The sequence below is a fragment of the Condylostylus longicornis genome, unplaced genomic scaffold, assembly GCF_029603195.1.
Source record: "Condylostylus longicornis isolate FDR11 unplaced genomic scaffold, ASM2960319v2 ptg000135l, whole genome shotgun sequence".
In the NCBI taxonomy this organism is placed as follows: Eukaryota; Metazoa; Arthropoda; class Insecta; order Diptera; family Dolichopodidae; genus Condylostylus; species Condylostylus longicornis.
In genome coordinates this window covers 4,164,566-4,185,886 of record NW_026578103.1, presented here as the reverse complement: position 1 = coordinate 4,185,886, position 21,321 = coordinate 4,164,566, and the positions used below count along the sequence as shown (strand labels likewise).

The 21,321-nt window shown below is 27.6% G+C and overlaps 1 protein-coding gene across 6 annotated transcripts in view; it reads right to left on the bottom strand.

The window, feature by feature from the left end:
- The window catches only part of LOC129615443 (protein cappuccino), a 70,355-nt gene that overhangs the window by 29,933 nt on the left and 19,101 nt on the right, over positions 1-21,321 (bottom strand). For 5 of the 6 annotated variants that reach the window (XM_055530653.1, XM_055530655.1, XM_055530654.1 and 2 more), the window contains 3 exons: positions 16,536-17,498; positions 9,868-10,356; positions 9,373-9,615 (listed from right to left, as the gene is read on the bottom strand). In XM_055530653.1, coding sequence (XP_055386628.1) covers positions 9,373-9,615; positions 9,868-10,356; positions 16,536-17,498 — 1,695 coding nt within the window. The remainder of the gene's footprint in view (positions 1-9,372; positions 9,616-9,867; positions 10,357-16,535; positions 17,499-21,321) is intronic. The other variant, XM_055530658.1, reaches the window with a different exon arrangement.

The window sequence follows — 21,321 nt, the reverse complement described above, 5'->3', positions numbered from 1 at the left end:
CGCTAAAGCTGGACTAAAGCTACACTAAAGTGTATTCTAAAGTAATTTTTTTCTTAAATTTGAGAAGCACTTCATGTATGAGTAAAAATAAAATTAAAAGTAATTCAAAGAATTTATTAAAAAAATTTTCATTGCCAGATTACCATCACAATGGCAGATTCGAAGTTAATTACCGACCGTATTGTGTAAACAATAGGTAGGTTATGTGATGGCAACAAATTTTGCATATCGAGTTTTCCGTGGGAATGCACTTCTCCATAATAGGGAAGTGTAAGTAAACTATTTTTAGCAACCTGTCGGTCCGTCGGTCTGTCGGTCTGTCGGTCTGTCGGTCTGTCCGTCTGTCGGTCTGTCGGTTTGTCGGTCTGTCGGTCTGTGTGTGCACTCGTGTATCTCAAGTTCGGCTGAACCGATTTTGATGAAATTTTATATGTAAGTTTATTTCCACCATGGCACGGATTGATCAACTTTTGGTATATCTCAGGCCTCGAGAACTGCACTTTTTAGCGGGCCTGTTTTACATTTTTGAACATTTTGAAGAAAATATTGAACCGATTTCATTGAAATTTAATATATGAATTCCTCGTATTAAAACAATGAACATATAAATTTTTTGGAAAGATCAGGGCTCGACAACTGATCTGCGGGCCGATTTTACATTTTTCACCATATCTACGAAACGAATTGATGGAATTTCTTGAAATTTGATATTTGAGTTCTGGTTGTTACCGAAACTAACTGGCGAGCATTTCAGGGAATTCGGGTAGCACAAAGCGAAATTCTACTAAGAGCCAAATTTACATTTTTCTAGGTATGTTAACTATAAGCTTACTAATGTCCCAAAAATTGGAAAGAAGTATTTAACAGACATTTTTATAATATTCTGTAACACTTTCATTTAACTAGACAATACACAATGCGGTCGTTTATGTGCTGACCAAATCAGAAAATTACATACGCCATAATTTATATTCAAACTGTTTTGTTGACATAGATGTTCTATTCTGCGTTATTTGTACGTATGTAACCTATGTTTAGGTACATATGTAAATACTTACAAACATTATAATATAATATTATGTCTTATGTAATTGCATATGAAATCAAAGCGTAAGTTTAAGGTCATATCTTGCTGCTCCAATAGCATCGTTTTCAGCACTTTTCCAAAAATATTTAAAAAAAAAGTGCTTATTAGTTTCACTCTGTCCGTACGTCCGTCCATCCGTCCGTCTGTCCGTCCGTCCGTCCGTCCGTCCGTCCGTCCGTCCGTCCATCCGTCCGTCCGTCCGTCCATCCGTTCTTCTGTCCGTGTGTCCGTGTGTCTGTTTACAAAACTTCTACACCCTTGAAGATAGAAAGCCGAAATTTAATTAGTTCATAGATCTTTACTATAGAAACTTATTTTCGTAGAACAAAATTTCCACGAGTTAATCAAAAGTTATTCGCCCCCAAAACCCTAAAAATGTCATATTTTAACTCTTTAGTGCAGGGAAACCATTTTAAGCATTTTTGAAATTTTACAAACGCAGAAAGGCAGTGAGTTGCTTCTTCTATCACAGCATACTATACTCGAACTTTAAAAAAACAAAATGGCCGTTAAAATTTACCGTTATCTAAAGTCCGTTTTTTCCAAATTTTTGATGTCGTTTTCCTTCTAGACCCCAGCCTGTAGAAGCTCTTAGACACTAATAAATGCTTCATTTCGTTAGAAGAAAATTTTTTTCCATCTCCACCCTCTCTCAAGTTATCGCCTCTTGAAATTTGTAAAATTTGAATTTTTGACACCTTATATTTCCGAAACCGCAAGCTTTTTGAAATTTCCATAAACGGTAAATTCCATGTCATTAAAAAATATAACTATTTTTCTTAACTCATGCAATTAACCTTTAAAATCGAGCATTATGTTAACCCCTCTTTATATTAATTGTTACGCTATTTCAGACTGCATAAATCATTCATCCTAAATATATGCAATCCTAGAAATAGTTTCGTGTATGAATGAAAATAATATATTAATAGTGTGGTAGGTATACATAGACTGTATTTAAAACCAGAATTTTCACTTGTTGAAAGGAAACTTGCTACAATACAAACCATTGGTTTGACCCAACTTTATTGTTTTTAAGATTTATTAAAATTTAATTGGCATATGTACATATATGTATATAGGCCAATTAAATGACAACTCCCTTTGTTTATAACAGTAATTGTGTACATGTAAACCAAATGATTTTTAATTATATGGCGTGTCAAATACACGATTTAATTTTAGTGATAAATAAAATTTAAAAAATACTAGAAGAGATATGGTCCTACCGTGTTAACTCTATGATTTCTAATGGGAGATATATGATAGTGACAACAGGTTTCCTACATCCTCATACAAATTTTAACCTTGTTATTACTGACAAACGTGTAACATCGATAATATTCTGTATATTAGCTTAAATTTAGCTACTACTGGAAACTATATCATAATATTAAGTGTAATACCAAGTCAATATCAATACTATGTTTCATAGTCTAATATTATAATTCACAAAGGCAATTTTATTCGCCAGAGCACTCTGGAGAAGAATATATCAACAAATTTTTCAAGTTGAAGTTTTCAAAATTGAATTATTTGAGGAATTAAGTTCCAAAAAAGGTCGACAAAGATTACATTTTTAATTTGATTTTAAAAATTAAAAAAAAAACTTATTACAACAAAATTAAAATACCACGGTTGGGTCTGTCACGGACTTTTATTTGATATTTATACTTTTATTTAATATTGATATTACATCACCGATATTATTTCATTTACAATGAAATTTTAGAACAATCTGGCCTTTAAAATTTTTGAAGTACAATATAACAATTTAATTATTTTTAGAGTTTTTTGGTAAATTTCATAAGCCGGAAGAATAATCCTATTACAAAACTCGGTTAAAACTTTTAACATTATAATATTAATGTAGTCTAACATTAGATTTCATTATTTTCGATATGTCTAAATAACTTTTGATTGCAGTAGTATGGCGAATGTTTTGAAGGAAAAAGTATTTTTATAGAAAATATTTTTTTCCTGCTTTCAAACTCTTTTTGTCAAAAATTTCAATACTTTAGTTCCCCAGAGGTGACGAATTTATAGTTCAAATTGTATCGCAGCTATTGCAAGAAATCACATAACCGCAATTAAATTTTATTCTTTTAACTTAAAGGCAGAAAAATTAAAAAATTTTTCTCCTCGAACTGGACTCGAACCAGTGACCTACCGCTTTCTAGGCAGACACTCTACACACATACAATCACACACAAACACAAGAACATATACGAGTATATGAATAGGTATTGTGCCTATTACACTAATTATATTTATTACTATTAAAACATTATAGTTGTGATATTAATAAGTAATGTGCTTATTACACTAATAATTTTAACTTAATGGACATTTCTTCATGCAACTGCAGAAATTTTGTTCATTTTTTGTCGATTTTATTAAATTGACTTAATTTTTTTTTGAAGTTATTGTTATACCATTTAAGCTACTCGAATCAGCGCTCATACCAATTAAATAGGGTTTTTGCAATAACAACTTTGAGTAATATGCTATGAGTAATAGTGTTTTTGATGCACCAAGACCCAAAATACTAGTGAACTGTATAAATAAAAAAAAGCTTTTTGAAAAGCGAAAAAGCAAAAGGATTGATGCAATAAGGCTCTGAATGGTTTGTGCAGTATTAATGTTGGTAGGAGAAATAATGGTAAATAAATAAATTAGTTTGAACAAAACTAAATTTTTATTTTAACCAAATGTAATAATTCACGCGAAAAATTGATACGAGTAATAGGCACCTCAAAAAGAAACAAAAGTTCTTCAATTCTACACATTACACGTAAAATTTCCATACATTTTCAATAATTCTATATTATAATTTTTCGAAAAATCTCCTTAAATACTTGTAACTTTTTATAGTAGCCACCATGAGATGAATAAACTTAATTCACAATTTATTTTACAGAAGTTTTCAGGTTTAATCATAACAAGCAAATGAAATCACAACACTTTTTTTGCCTTACACTACCAAATTGAGTTTATTCAAATTTTATTTAATCTTATTGTGAATAAAATAATTTTTCAAGTTTTCTTCTAATTGAAAAAGAAATAAAATAACAAAATATTTAGACTATCATCAACCCAGTTGAGTCTTTCATCAATGAAATATTTCCCATCATTTTCATTTTAATTTTATATTCGTAGGAGAGAGTAAACCTTGTGTATATGGTTTAACACAAAAATTAATGTTTTTACACTTGAGTTCATTTTCCTACCAACGTACACATATATATACATAGTTATAGAATTTCATGAAAATACAACAATGTTGGAGAAAAACGTTCTAATTAATTTCATCATCTCTCACGTTCATTCATCTGAAATAAGATTAATAAATATTGTTTAGTCGCAAGGTATGCTTATACAAGCATGTGTATGTATATACATCCGTATTTCTTTTCACTAAAACAAGTTTTTATTGTTTCGTCTATCACCAAAAAGAAAGCTTAATAACTTTTGTATAGTTATGTTCAAAAATACTTGTTTGAATTTAAAAATTCAATGTTTTATACTTTTGAAAAAGTAGTATGAACTTAAAGGGAATGTAAAAATAATAAATTATGTGTTAATTTTCTAAATATAAACTGCTTTTAAGTAGAAATGTCCTTTTTTACAAAATACTATTTTAATCTCAAACTTGTTGTTAGTCTTGTATTGTCTGCCATTCGTTGGATATTTCATTGTATAATGGTAATTTTCCTTTCGAAATGGTTTTTTTTTGTGTTAAAAACTCAAAAGCAATAAAATTAACAAGAAAGGCGTTATGTATTTGTTTGTGTATATGGGCTATTTAACTGTAATATTTGCTTTCTATATATATGGTGATATTATGCTGATATATATACCCACTTACATAACAATAACATTAAGTTAACATAAAATTACTTTAGGTAGATATATTTTAAGTTCTTTTAAATTGAAATATGTAGTACATACATATGTACATACATACATTGAATATATAAAATAGGGATAAGTATAGGTTTGTATTATATAAAATATAAAAACGCAGAAATCAGAGTAGTTAACCGAAAATAGCTTTAAAGGCAATTTACCATAATGCTTTTTTTCCGGCACGGTCATAAGTAATGTACTAACTCACAGTGATACCAATTATTTTTGTACAATCTTAGAATATATTTATATTTCATTGTTAGATTGCGTATACATATGTATTTAATTATTGATGGTACATAGATATGTTTTCTGCTACATATTATTTTTTATTAACATTTATAAGATGAAAACGATTGTAGCTTTATAATACATAACTGTTATTCTTTTGGATACAACGGTAACCATTTAAACATTTTGTTGCTTTTTCTTTATTGGTTTCCACATAATTGGAAAGATTTTTCGTTTTTTTTTAAGGTTTCCTCTTAACTGTATTTTGACGCTCTTATTTAGTGTAAATTAATAGAAGACAAGCATTTTTTCCATATTCTTTTAAGGATATTGTTTTTATGAGTCCTCTTTTAGAATTTTGATTATTCTTAGTTATCTAAAATGTATAAGCATATTGTAAATGCATATAATTCTTATATTAACATACAAACATATATGACGTTATATAAAATTAATACATAACGTATATCTATAAGAATGTGGGTATGAGTGTGTATTCAGATTCATTTTTGTACCTCTACGTCAGTAAATTTTTGCTTTTTATGTAATATCCTTGAAAAATTTATATTCAGATTGTGACAGTGTCATTAAAATGAAATGAAAATGGATTGATGCTGAAGTTTTAAAATTTAGATGGTAATTACGCGATGTCTTCAATTTCAAAATAGATTGACATTATTTTTGTTTAAAAAAAAATTTTTTTCAAAACTTGGAATGGAACTAAAACAGAAAATTAAAAATGTGAATGCGGAAATTTTATTTTCCAATGATAATGTTTTCAATGTTTAAGAGTAAAAATTTTTTAAGAAAACAAAATCAAACACACGAAAACTTTCCATTTCAATTTGGTTTTGTGTGTATAGATGTAGAATAAACCATCAAATTATATTAAGGTAATTATTTTGAGGATTATCGATTGAAGGAATGCTAATTAAATGCAAAGGATGTTCTATTTATATTTAACGATAATTTAATCTTAAGTTATTGAAAATGTTAAAAAGTAATATTTTATTTTTACAGGGAAACAAAATTTATATTTAAAATTGGTTTGAGGTGATTAACACAATCAGAGTCATAAAAACAGTAATAGATAATTACATAAATAAAATATCATAACTTATTGAGAAACTTTGAATTTATGAATAAGGAGATAACGAAAATAAGTTCATTTAAGCTAGAATTCGAATAAGGGATATATGCATAGTTAAATAAAATGTAGTTTATATTCCATATGTAGGAATACTTTTGAGAAAGCTGGTACCAATGTCGACATACATACATATAAAATGTGGAAAATAAATTGATAAAATCTTGTGAATTAATTAGGTGCTAAAATTTTAGCAAATAATAAAGATTCTATTTCAGTTTTTTCTTTTATGATTGTGTAAGTGCATTACAGAATCTTGAAATTACATGGTTTTACAATTGCGTCTACATGATAATCAAGCTTCAATCAAGCCTTCATATTAAAAGATTTGAAATTGTAATTGAAATTGCAATTAGATTTTATTAAATTGTTTAAATAAATTGAGTTTTTTTAAATAAGGTACATTTTTATAGTACTTATGTATTATAAAATTAAGGATGTGAAAATAAAGTATTAAAACTTTGGCCTTATCCAAAACGGTCTATATCTTTGAGAATACTTATAATTTGGACATTATATATTATATATAAAGTGACTTCACTCACAATAAATATGTATTCAAATACTGCTGTTTTATTTTGTTCTAACAAAAATTCGGTGTCAATTACATTTAATTTCTAGGGTCTACGAGAAAAATTTAAATTTCATATTAGCCCATATATCATTAAATTATCCAACGAGATTTTTATTTGGTATTTATGTAATAATGTATAGTACACATACATTTCCTTCTATATATGATACTGTATATAATAAAGGCGCCGATTTGTATCATTATGAAAATATTTAAGGTTCACGATATGCCAGAATGAGTTCATCACTCTATTTTATTATTTTTTATTACATTTTTTACTCTTTCATAAATTGCCGCATTTTTTGTGTAGAAGTTTTCAAAATGGAATTAGTTTTAAATTTTTTTTTGTTTTTTATTTTCAAAAAAAAATCTATTTAAATTTCTATAATTAAAAAATTCTTCATAAATTACAAAATTTTTTTTTTGTGCTACATATAGTATATGCATATTAGCAAAAAAATGTGGGATCCTTTGTTTATGCAATATTATATTTGAAAATGAAGTATTAATTATGCTTTAGTTGTTTTAAATTTAAAATAAAAATGTAATTTAAAATATTTTTTGTACGTTATTTTCACATAATATTTTTTTAATAGTTGTTAGAATTATAAAAATATGAATTCAATTGAATAGCTGTGCACACATTCATGTTTCATTAAAGAGTTTATACAACTATAACTGTGTTATTGGGAAAAAATTATCAAAAAAAGTGTTATACACAAATACTGTTAGATTTTTTTCTCCTTTAATTACATAACATTATTTTGTTATAAAAAAAATAAGGTGAATTAATTTTAAGAGAATTTTGACTGCAAACATGCAATTAATTTTTATTTATGCACTTCTGGATATAAAAAATATGCATTTATGTATGTATGTAGATTTTATTTGTTTGGGCTTAAATTTCAATATGTGAAAATATTTTCTTTTTTTTAATTTTCAACATAAATAAAATTACAATTTATTCATAGAACATTGCGTAGATATTTTATTGTATCTGAGATAGTTACGTTTTATAATATTTTCAATTATAAAACCCGAATAAGTAGATCCTATCATGTTAACTCTGTGATAACTGTATAAATTGTCCGTTCTATGAGTCGCATGTGAGTTCAACCAAATTATTATTTTAGTTGTATGGCAGCATCCATTTTTTTGAACTTTAAAAATTTCAATCACTTTTTATTTTTGGGAATGGTATCCATAAAAATAAATTTATTTGTACAAAATTTTAACATTGTGCCTCAAATAATAAGTTTTTAAGATAGTCTGAAATGATTTTTGAAGTCATATGGCAACTACCAGAATGACTCATTTTAACTTTTTTTCTACGATTATAAGAGTTCTATTGAATATTCAAACCCAAATTCAGTTTCTATGCTGAATCTATTAGTTTTTGAGTTACTGTTAGAAAAGACGGTTCGTTTCACTTGCAACGCTAAAAATAATCGGTATCATCCATTCTAACATAGTTCTTACGAATATAAATAGTAAAATTTTATTTTTCAGACCGAAATTGGGATTGAAATTTTCTATCCTAATTGTGTTTTTTTTTTAATACTTTTAATTTATTTTATTTCAATCTTTTTTAAACTTTTAAGAAAGCAAATGTTCAAAATAAAGTGGAAGGAGCATTAAATATAATAATTAATAAATATCGCCTATGTTGTGTTTAAATTTCCAAGGGAAAAAATAGCGTTTACGTTCTAGTTAAAGAATATTGATAGCAATATCTATCAAATTGTAATAATTTATCAAATTTTTCGGATTTTCTTAAAAAGTTTTTATTAGGAAATTTATTAAAATATTTTTTTTTTAAACTCTTGTTAATAAATTATACTGTTATAGTTGGAGAAACATTATTTTTATATTTCAATGCTTAAAATTGAAAATTTAATTCGAAGTGGGGAGCTAATCATAATTTTTATTCGTTTAGTTTTCAAGGCATTTGTTTCATTTGAATATATATTAATTTTTGGAGAGTTTTTATAATGGTTGCCCATTAATCATTAGAAGAATTAATTTGATTTCGATAAATAATATGTTCATGCTTGTCATCTCTAAATTTTATCTAGCTTATCAGAACGAAAAAAAAACAATCAGTCAAACTGAGTAAATCCTTCTAGTGATTTAAGGTGTGGATTTGTGGGAACGAAATTTTTTTTAAAAATCGTTATCATTAATATCAGATATTTGCAAAAGTAAAATATTGAATAATTCAAATTTAGTTTTTGAGAATAACGTAAAATCATTGAAAATTCTAATTTAAAAAAGCAATCTACATACAGGTATATGCAAATGTATGCATAAACTCTTAGAATTTTCCTAGTTTTACTGGAAAATTCCAAAATTATTTCAAAACAAAAAGTTTTTGAATAAAAAATTAATGTAAAGTTTAATTAAAAAATAAAATATCTCGCTTACCTTCAAATTTTTCGTATATTGTAAAATCTAGTTTCTCTGGAATCAGTGACGATCTTCTTGGTGCAACATCGCTATTACCAGATTTATCTGCAGTTATAAAGGAAGCTACCTTTTTTAAAACATTACTGTCACTAAAAGATCCAAAACAGGAAGGCGATAAAGTTTGACTTGTTTCTGTGTCATGTTCGGCATAAGATTGCGATGAAGTACCTTGTACGTCATGTAAAATTTTAGGAGAAATTCCTGTAAAACATAAATGGGAACCAATCAAAGTATGCACGTTAAAAAGTATTTAAATTCAGATTTCTTAATAAATAAGAGTAGGATAGAACTTTCAAGTGTTCCTATTATTGTATCGTAAATATGTATACTTTCATAAAATTTTGGAATGGCATAAAATAAGAAATGTTTTTTGGAATATGGAATTTAGACAACGAAATAGACATAATATGTAGAAAATTAAGTTTTTTGACAGTTTTATATAATTTTATTTACCAGCTAAATTATTATCCGCTAATCTTGATGAAAGATTTTGTAATTCAACTTTTTTAGCTCTAGCAACATTAAAGATTCCTGGCGATGTTGTTGCATCAACTCTTGTTTTTTGATCTTCATTACTCAACATTTGAGCTAATTTATTACGTAAATGTATAGCCATTTGTAAATCGTCTTCTGGTGATTCACTATTACTTTTCGAATTACTGCTATCTATACTCAGGTACACAATTTCAGAACGTGAAAGTTTTTCTAATACTGATAAGGTTCTTATATATTTTTGACGTTTCCAATACGGTGTACTTGTGCTATTCCTTTTTGAAAATTGTGAAAAATCATTTAGTGAATCACTTCCATTTTCAATTGATCTAAACGTTGTTTCATTATCAGTTGCACAACTTGGAGATGTTATCGGGTCAGTAAATATTGATTCGGATTCTGTTGATGATTCTCTCAATCTAATAATACGGCAACTATCAATTTGATCTTCTGTAACAACCATAAAAAAAATGTAAATAATTAATACAATTTTAAACTTGTTATAATAAAAATTTTAAAACATTTTAAAGTTTACTGTAGAGTGAAGATCAGATTTGGCTTATGATAAATTTTGTATTAAGAAAGGAAAGAACATAAAAACTCATTCATTTTGAAATTTCATAAGAAGTTTCAACGAAAAGTTTCAGTCTGAAAAATTTCGGGTTTGTCACTAATATTGCAATTCTAATGAATATGTTTATAATGTAAGTCTTAAATTTCTAAATAAATGGACTTTAAATTGATGATACAAGTTCAAATTGATCTACATATATAAAAATATAGAAAAGACTTAAAAATTTATTACCAATGCAGAACCGACTATTATTTTTAATTTCTTTATTTCAAAATGTTGTTTTTTTTTTTGTGAAAGTACTAAAGGCTCCAATTTGACGGTTCCAAATTATTTTAACGTCAAATTGAATTACAGTACAATTTTAATTAATACGCAATCTAAAACATAAAAAATATATTATTCTCGTATATGAAATAAAAAATAATTATAATATTTTTTTTTATAACTTTGTATTGTAGTTTGAAATTGAAATTGTTAATTATTTTTAGTAATTATTTGCAATTAAAAAATTGCTATAATTTTATGTAATATGTGTTTCATTTCTCTAATATTAAAATTTAAATCTGTACTAAGGTTAAAAATCTAAATCAAAACCTTATAAACTAAAAAGCATGATAATTGTTGTTTTCAATACAAAATGTTAAATTAACCGTAACGACGTAGAGCAGCAATGATTGTCATAAAGCACATTTCCAATTTGAACTACAACAATTTAAACCAGAACTGCAAAAGAGTAAGAAAACAAAAAAAACTTTAAAGTGTCTTTGGTAATTCATGCTTGGTTCCCTGACATCTCACCATACGAGACATTTCATCATTGTAACATTTCATCATTGTAACATTTCATCATTATAGCAATTCATCATTGCACATTTCAACATTATAGCAATTCATCATTATTGAATTTCATCACCATAACATTTTATCATTGCATAAAGTGCATTTTGCAAACATAAGTACATGTAAGTGTAATTAATGTTGAAGCAGTTTGCAGTTTTGTTGCACAGTGCAGCTACTGACAGTCGCCAATACAATTTCAATGGGCATTCTGCTTAGCAATTTGCTTATTGAATTTATATTGGCGATCGCCGAGCGCTTCATAATTTACATGGGCAACTTACCAATTTGCCCAGTGAGAAATTGTGCCACAGTGATCAAAGCATTTAAATTAACTTTTGCTTTTAAATTAAACGAGAAAAAAAATAGAGTTGACCTTGTCAACTCTGTGATACCCGTACGAATTTGTCATCCTATGCGCGAATAACTAATGTGCCATAACTAACTATGGGGCAGACTATGACTTTAAGTTGCCATATTACCATATTAATTTATGCAAAATTTCAGTACTATGTGTTATTCAAAATACTGGTTGTGCCAAACTACTATTGATGTTGTATGGCACTTACCAGAAAGAGCCAGAAAATTTTAGCGAATTTTATCAAGCACATCGGCCCTACTAATATATTCACTTGTGTGAAATCTCAATATCACAGCTTTTATAGTTTCTGAGATATAGTCAAATAACTTTTGAAGTTGTATGGCAGGTACAAGAAGGAGCCAAGTAATTTCAACGACTTTTATAAGACACATTGGCCCTACTAATATATTCGTTTGTGTGAAATTTCAATACCATAGCTTTAATAGTTTCTGAAATATAGTCAAATAACTTTTGAAGTTGTATGGCAGGTACCAGAAGGAGCCAAGTAATTTCAACGACTTTTACGAGACACATCGGTCCTACTAATATATTCGTTTGTGTGACATTTCAATATCACAGCTTTTATAGTTTCTGAGATATAGCCAAATAACTTTTGAAGTTGTATGGCAGGTACCAGAAGGAGTCAAGTAATTTCAACGACTTTTATGTGACACATTGGCCCTACTAATATATTCGTTTGTGTGAAATTTCAATACCATAACTTTTATAGTTTCTGAGATATAGCCAAATAAATTTTGAAGTTGTATAGCAGCTACCCGAACCGGTACCCCGATCATGTCCAATTTAAATAGGGTTCTGGCACTTACTACAATAAATCATTTGTGAAAATTTGGTGGACTTAGCTAAATTAGTTTTTGAGTTATCGTTCGGACGGACGGACGGACGGACGGACGGACAGACAGACAAAGCTAAATCAACTCAGAATTTGACGCTGATCAAAAACATACACTTGAGTCTATATCTAACACCGTTATTTCTTAGCGTTACAAACGGTAAGGCAAATTTAGTATACCCTTCGAACATACGTTCGTACGGGTATAAAAAGAATTGTCTAGATTAATTACTATAGCTTATTATTATATAAATTTAGCTTTAATATCACTTTACCTGAAAGAGCTATACAAGAGATGTTGTAAGTTCGATAGTCAGCTAAGAATGAGGGCACTGCTGCTGTGCACCGAGGGTATATTAAATCATAATCTGATAAGAAATTTGTTTGCAAGGCCAGTTTATCTATGATCTTAAGATCACAGGCATCTTAGTGATGAAATGTTATGGTGATGAAATTCAATAATGATGAATTGCTATAATGTTGAAATGTGCAATGATGAATTGCTATAATGATGAAATGTTTCAATGATGAAATGTCTCGTATGATGAGGTGTCTGGTCACCTTCATACTTATATTATACAAAGAGAAATTTTAATTTTTTTAATAATTGAGGGAGAGAATAGTTTTGTCAATTGAAATAGAAACTATATCGGATTAATAGTATATGTAATTTTCAAAATGCGCATACAAAGCATATTATATGCACATTTCCCGGTTTCTTTGAATTGACTTTTAAGTTTTGTACACAATAATGTTAAAAGCTTATAACAAATATAAATTTTGAATAATTTTGAATTCTCCACGTTTTCGCACGGGAAAATAAAATACCATCAGCAAAAGTGAAGAAAATTAAATTAATTAGTTCAGTGATAATGATTAATGTAATTTTAAAGTTATAGGTTTCTTTAAAAGCTATAAAAAATGCCTATAAACAATGTGAGAAAATCTTTAGTGTCCTTACACATAATGCTCAAAAACAACTGGGTAGCTATTATTTATTCATATTTTACAAAAACGGAAACTTTTTTCACAAAATCAAAAACCAAAATATTTAAGTAAGTATGTGTGTAAATGCTGTATATTGGCTTTTAATCGATTTAAAAAAAAATACATAACTTTATGTGTGTAATGTTTGTACATTAATATTCATTTTTCATAAATTAAATAAGTATATGTATGTGTTAATCATTTTTATATGCAATAATAATTTTATCTTTTATCTAAGCACAAATAAAAATGAATATTGTAATGATTTTTACCGACCGCATTGCCTACAATAAGGGAGGTTATGTAGTGGCACCAAATTTCATATGTCGAGTTTTTAGCGCAAATCTGTTTCTCCATGCTAGAGATATTTTTAGAGAGATTTGCGTTCTTCGGTCTGTCTGTCAGTCTGTCTATGCAGATCAGTATCTCAAATTCGACTGAACTGATTTTCACGAACATTTATATCTGAGTTTTTACTTACTAAAGATTAATGGTTTGATCAACTTTTGGAATATGTCAGGTTTTTGGAACTGGAACTTAAATACAGTGCAAAATTACATTTTTGATCATATAGACAAAAATAATCAATCAAATTACTTGAAATTTCATATTTCAAATCTGGATATTTAAACAATGAACCACTTAATTCAGAAAAATTAGAGCCGATATTCTAGGAAAATCGAGGTTTATTTGGGAGCCGTTTTTATATATTTAATTATATCACAGGAACTAATCGAAAGAAATTTTTAAAATTTAATATCTGAGTTTTAGTTGTTACGAAATTAACTTGGGAATTTGGCAGGGAAACCGAATCGCGGAAAATTAACCCCTACTAAAAACCAAATTTATTTTTTTCCAGGTAAAGCCTACTTTCATAGAATTTAAAATAAATATTTAAGGGAAATTTCATAATCATATGCAACATTTTAACATCTCGGCCGGTTATGCACTGTTCACATCAGATCTTTTATATTTTATATATGGTAATTAAAATTACGCTTTCTACTTTACTGTGCTAGTGAAAAAAATTTTTTCTTAATATTTTCAAACTACAGTTTTTACTTAAGCAACTTTGGCGATATTCATAATTAGCTTCAAGTAAAGTTAATAGGGTTGTCCACGAATTCGCGAGTTACTATTGCTTGAAAAAACCTTGTGATGTTTTTTTAACATGGTATTTTTTGAACATTGAAAATTTGTACTTGTGCTATTTTCAATTTGTCTCAACAATTTTTTGAAAATTTCTAATAATTTTTCTTCATACAGCTTTCAAATATTAAGCAAATAGTCATTTATTTTTTTTTTAATTCATTGAATTCCAAATATTTACTTCACAAGGGATTTGGACGACCAAAAAAATATTTTAATATGCTTTTCTTTAATGTTTTGACTGATTTTATATACATATATTGCGTGTTAGAATTTTTTAATTATTTTATCACTTCTTTATTTGTCATTCTCGAATAAACTAAAAATTACTTGTGCCAGGCGCAAAAAACTATTGAAGATTGTAATATTGATAGAAATACATACAAGTAAGATTTATACGAATTTTTAAATGGATAATTTTTAGGTGTCGTTTGCATATAACGTAAATACATATACGATAAAGTTTAATATTAAATCTACGATAAAGTCTGACGACTCTTTAAATATCAGACTGTAATTATCTGATGGAGCTCAAAATTACTTCAAAATTTAATAATTTGTTTTGCATTTCAAATTAATTAATAAGTATAACCAATTCTAATAATTGGATAAAATGCAAGATTAATAAAAATACTTAATTGTATCAATAAGTAATTATTATAAATAATTCATAATAATTAATACATAATTTTTATAATAATAAAAATACGTGATCGGTTTTATAAATTAAGTGTCAAACAAAATACAATTGTTTGCCGTTTGTTCAAAATTATTTACAATTGCCAACCGCTTTTTATTGTCGAAAGCGTCGAATTGATCAGTAAAATTTCGTCGACTGTGGAAGAAGCTTTTAATGTTAACCTTTCAACAATGAGTGATAAAAGGAAATGGAAAATGTACTCGTTATTACATTTTTTTTGAAACTTTATTTTCATATTTATAGACCTAAAATTTACTAAGAGTATGGATGTATATGTATATCCACTTCTAAAAAAATGCGCGCCATAACAGAAAAATCACTTTGATAGTTAAAAGTTCTATATGCATCCACTGAGCCGATTTTAATAAATATAAATATTCTATTCGTTTTTCTCTTATCGTTTTCAAATTAAATAAACAGAAGTAGTTTGTCTAATTTGAAAACGACTTCTTGTAATAATTGCTTCAAAAAGTCTTCACTAGTGATAACTGACAAAATTTGTTTTTAGTAATAATAAAAGCGGCAACCATCTGTACTTGAAACAAAATTTATTTTGTTTACCTAACTTATTGCATTTAGTACATAAACGTCATTTAATATTATCATAAAAAAAGCATTGCTATTAAAATGACACAATGTTGTATTGCTTTACAATTCAGGATTTACAAATCATAAGAAAAATTATTCTATTATCTAGTAATATTGTGTTCCTGCAATTTTGAAGTAAAAAAAATTACTATTACAAAAACAAAAGTAATCTATATATGTATTTACATTTAAAGTAATTATTAGCTAGTGAACAACTTTAAACGTCTTAGTCTTCACAAATTGCACTGTCAGTATTTAATAGTATTTTTGGAAAGATCTACAGTGTAATAAATAATGTATCTACATAAAAATCATGTTATTGTGTATATTTAGGAAACACTGTTTTAATACAATATTTACGACATTGAGTATTTTCGCAATACATAACATAATTACAAATAATGATTGATGAATTACAGTTTGGCAACCCTGCAAACAAACATATTCTTGGATTTACACATTTCTATTATTTTTAAATAGTGAAAAAGTGTAAGAAATAATTGACATTATACAAAATATTCTTTTGTTAAAGAATTAATACAACATTGGTACACACATTTGTATTTATTTTTGTGCCCACCTGTGAAAGAAAATCGCTGTTGTGCTGCAATGGTTTCTAATAATTTAGCTGTTTTCCATGAATCTGTTTGTATTATTAAGAGTTTTTCACTAGTATTTGAGTTAATTAAATTTTTTTCAATAGTTTTATATAATAATTTAACATCTTCTAAACTTTTTGAAACTTTTAAATTTAATTTATTCTTTTCTTCTAATTCGATTTCACTTTTTTCAGCATACAAAAAATTATTATTTCCACACAAAACAGAACCACCATCAACCGATCGTAAAATGTCACTAGCCGTTCCTGTAATAGATGTAGTTTGAGAATGTATATCAACATTTTCAGCAGAATATTTGTTGTTTGTGTTAGTAAGCTTACTACTACTATTATTCTCTTTTATTTCGTTTTCAACTTCGTCAACATTAATTGGCACGGTAGATGTGATATTTTTAAACATATGGTCTTGTTGACTCTCTGCTACAATAACATTGTTTACAATCATGTTATTATTACCATTTAAATCTGTTAAGTAATCGGTTGTTAATATTGGTGTGTAAGTTGATGGCATTGTGATGTTTGTTGGTGAAATTACTTTATTTTCATTCTCTTTTATTTTTGAAATTTTTATTTCAGCAAACATAATATTCTCATGATTTTGTTTTTCACCAACAAAATCTCTTTTTTGTTGTTGCTTGCTGTTTATTTCGGCCATTATGCTATCAAAAAGATCATTACCATTATTGCCGGTTTCGCCATACATCTTATTTTCGTATTCATTCCCTTCACTTGATGTAAAACTTATTGACGATGGTGTTGGTGTTGAGTTTTTGTACTCTTTTGCTTCTGACAGAGAAGAATTTTTTTTAAACATTATGTCATTGATTTGAGATAGCATTTTTGTTGCATTAACAGATTTTGTTGCACAACATTGTTTTGTTTTCAAAATCAAATGTTCTTTTGGGTTTTTGATGCTAGTCATATCTGTTAAATAAATTAAATAAGTATACATAAACATACATATCTCGTACATTTGTATACATTACGATATGGCATAAATAAAACATTAATACGCTGAATCAAGAAATAACAACCTTATTAAAATTTTCAAATTGTAAGCAATTAAAAGGAGTTTGTTTTAAATAACAGAGAAAATAACATAACATTGATAGATTGATAATATTGATAATTGCACCTAAAAAGCACATATAATCATAATACAGTTTTTTTCCATCAAACATGCAACAAAAAATCTCGTTAACCGATGCTTGATGACGGTTTTAACACATTAAAAATTTACCACTGGACATCAAACTGCTTTCAAAAAACTTATATAAAAAAGTATGTACGTTACAGGTAGATAGGTATGTATAATTAATTTACAATAATAATCAATATAGGAACAAAAAATTATGTAAGTACATTTTGTTCTTAATATATAAATTTCAAAAATATTTAATTAATATAAAAAGTAAACACAACAGAACTCAAGCCTCTTACAAATAAAAATATTTACAACAATAAAATTAATTTAAAAACTTATAAATTACACTGATCGACTCAATACACGCAGCTACTGCGCGATTTTAGCTTAATTAAATTTAAACAAGTAAAAACGTTTCAGTCAGTATAAACCGATTGAATTATACCCTGCACCTTTCGTTATTGTGTAGCAATTACACGAACCCGTGAAATCATTCTATAGAAACTTCACGGATATGTCTGACCTATAATTGGACATCCGACTGCCAAGTTTCATGAATCTGACTTTATTATTTTTCCAAATATTAAAAATAAGCTTTTAGGCTTGTATGGTATCTACTCGAACCTGTCAAGCAATTCCACCAAAACTTCAGAAATATATCTGACCTGTAACTCGACATACAAGTGCCAAGTTTCATGAATCTGACTTTATTATTTTTCCAAATATTTAAAATAAGCTTTTGGAGTTGTATGGCAAGTACCCGAACCTGTCAAGCAATTCCACTAAAACCTCACAAATATATCTGATCTACAATCGGACACACAACTGCCAAGTTTCATGAATCTGACTTTATTATTTTTCCAAATATTAAGAATAAGCTTTTAGACTTGTATGGGAGCTACACGAACCTGCCAAGCAATCCCACCAAAACTTTAGAAATATGTCTGACCTATAATTGGACACACGACTGCCAAGTCTCATGAATCTGACTTTATTATTTTTCCAAATATTAAGAATAAACTTTTAGACTTATATGGGAGCTACTCGAACCTGCCAAGCAATTCCACCAAAACTTCAGAAATATATCTGACCTATAACTCGACATACAACTGCCAAGTTTCATGAATCTGACTTTATTATTTTTCCAAATATTTAAAATAAGCTTTTGGAGTTGTATGGCAAGTACCCGAACCTGTCAAGGAATTTCAATAAAACTTCACAAATATATCTGATCTAGATGCCAAATATTTATTATTATTGCCACTTATTATTTTGCCAAATATTTAAAATTAGCTTCTGGAGTTGTATGGCAGGTACCCGAACCGGTGCAGCTATCCCATTATAATTTTTAGAGCATGTGTAGAATATAATTGGACACATGTATACAAAATTTTATATTTATAGCTTTATTAGTTTTCGAAATATTTAAAATAAACTCTTTGAGCTGTATGGCAGCTACCCGAACCCGTTGTCCGAATTAGTCCAATAACAATAGGGTTCGTCCTTGGCACAAAAGAAAAAACTTGTGAAAGTTTGGTGTCGATTGCATTATTCGTTTTTGAGTTATCGTGCGATCGGACGGACGGACGGACGGACGGACGGACGGACGGACGGACGGACATGTCTAAATCGACTCAGAATTTTACGCTGAGCAAGAATATATATATATGTCCATACCGCAGATGACTCCTTCAAGTAGTTACAAACTCCATACCAAAGTTAATATACCCTTCACGAAGTGCAGGGTATAAAAACGGTAGTCACATACATACCTATGTATTTAGGTATATTTCAATCATTTACGAGCTTCTTGTCAAGTCAAAAAAAGTCAAAGATAAGTAGATAATGATTTTTGTAATACTTAGTTGAAAGTATGACTAAAAATAATGCTCCAAGGACAAGACTACAAACCTATCTTGTTTGAAGTTCTATTTCCTTGTCGTCTAAAGAAAATTGAGAGTAATATGTTAATGGCTACTAAATTTTTTTATATTAAATTTTTTTCTATTATAAAAGAGTAGCAGAATATGATCGTATTTAAGTACATATGAACACTTGTTTTTTATACAGATTCTTTCAGTTTAAAAATTGTTCCGTCGAACAAAAAATTAGTAAAAATGTTATGATTAAATTCTGTGAATCAGTAAAACAGAAATATACTAGTATTTTCTAAGATGCATTACATAATGTTGCCATATTATGTAATTGAACATTTAAAAAAGATTTCAGTCTTCAAAATAAAATAAATATTGGAAATCAAGGTTATACCCTGAAAATACAATATTCAAATAATATCACAAAAATATTCTCTCACAAATCATAGAATCACGTCATAGAAAATCGATGTGCACAATTAACCTAATAAACAAAATTTGGATTTAAGTCCAATAGAAACCGGGTGCTGAAAAATTTTTCTGCAGCAAATCTATTAAATATCAGCATGTGAAAACAATAATTTGATTAATGAAAACGATGGTGTATAAAAATCCAAAAAAAGAAATTTAAAAAATCCTTTTCGCTGTTTTCATTTTTATGAAAAAAATTTTGCAACTTTAATACGTTGGACAACAAGAGTCCTTTAAGTGATAAAACTAAATGGACCAGGTATGCGGCATGTTCTAAAAAAAATTGATCCCATATATTTGATTGTAAGCCACTAAAAACACCGCACATTCGCACCATATCTGAATTTGATTAGCGTGCGGTGTTAAATCTAAAAAATTATTGGAATTTTTTTTGAAGTTTTTTTACAAACAGCGATCATATTTTTTATTAAAAACACATTTATAAAGCGTAGCCCATGACCGCATAATGCGTCCATTTAGGTTTATCATTGCTTGTTTCAAAAAATCTCTCAAACCTCAGACGTTTCATGGAAAAATCGAATCAATTCAATTAAAAAAAAATCAATTGAAAGTTTTTGGTGTAGATATTGCTAATTATTATTTTGAAGAGCTGCATTTTGAAGCGCATTATTTTTGTATATGTACATATATGCAAAATTTATGTACCCTCACGCAAAATTGTATAAAAATTATTTTCTTTTGTATCCATGAAACTTGAGATACAGTTTCTTGCTTGCAACATTTTGGCTTTTGAGGTTTATGAACTGTGATTTTTCGGTATGTTTTGTTTGAGAAAATTTAAGTAGAAGAGTGTATCAATGAATAGGGAATTATTTTTGAAATGTACAATAAAATATAATTTATTCCCTTTTCTCGTATATGCATTCTGGGCTGAAATTGTTGAATAATAAAAGGAAGAAAAATGTTATTTTAATCGAGACATAATATGAAATTTTAAATGTGGTTCATTTAAAATAAAGGCAAAATCAAATTTGAAAGTACATTAGCAATTTTAAAGAATGGTGATTTTTATGATTATACTTAAGAAAATTTATTTTTAAATTTTTCAGAAAAAATTATCACATATGGTTATACGGCTCTACAACTTTTCATTACTAACTCAATTTCTGTGAAATAATTCAGAATTTACTATAATTTATTAACTTATTTGTAAAACTTACTAGTGCAGGATTGGAAATAATTAGGAATATTATTATTTCAGTACTGATTTACTAAACATAAAAAAAATGTAAAATCC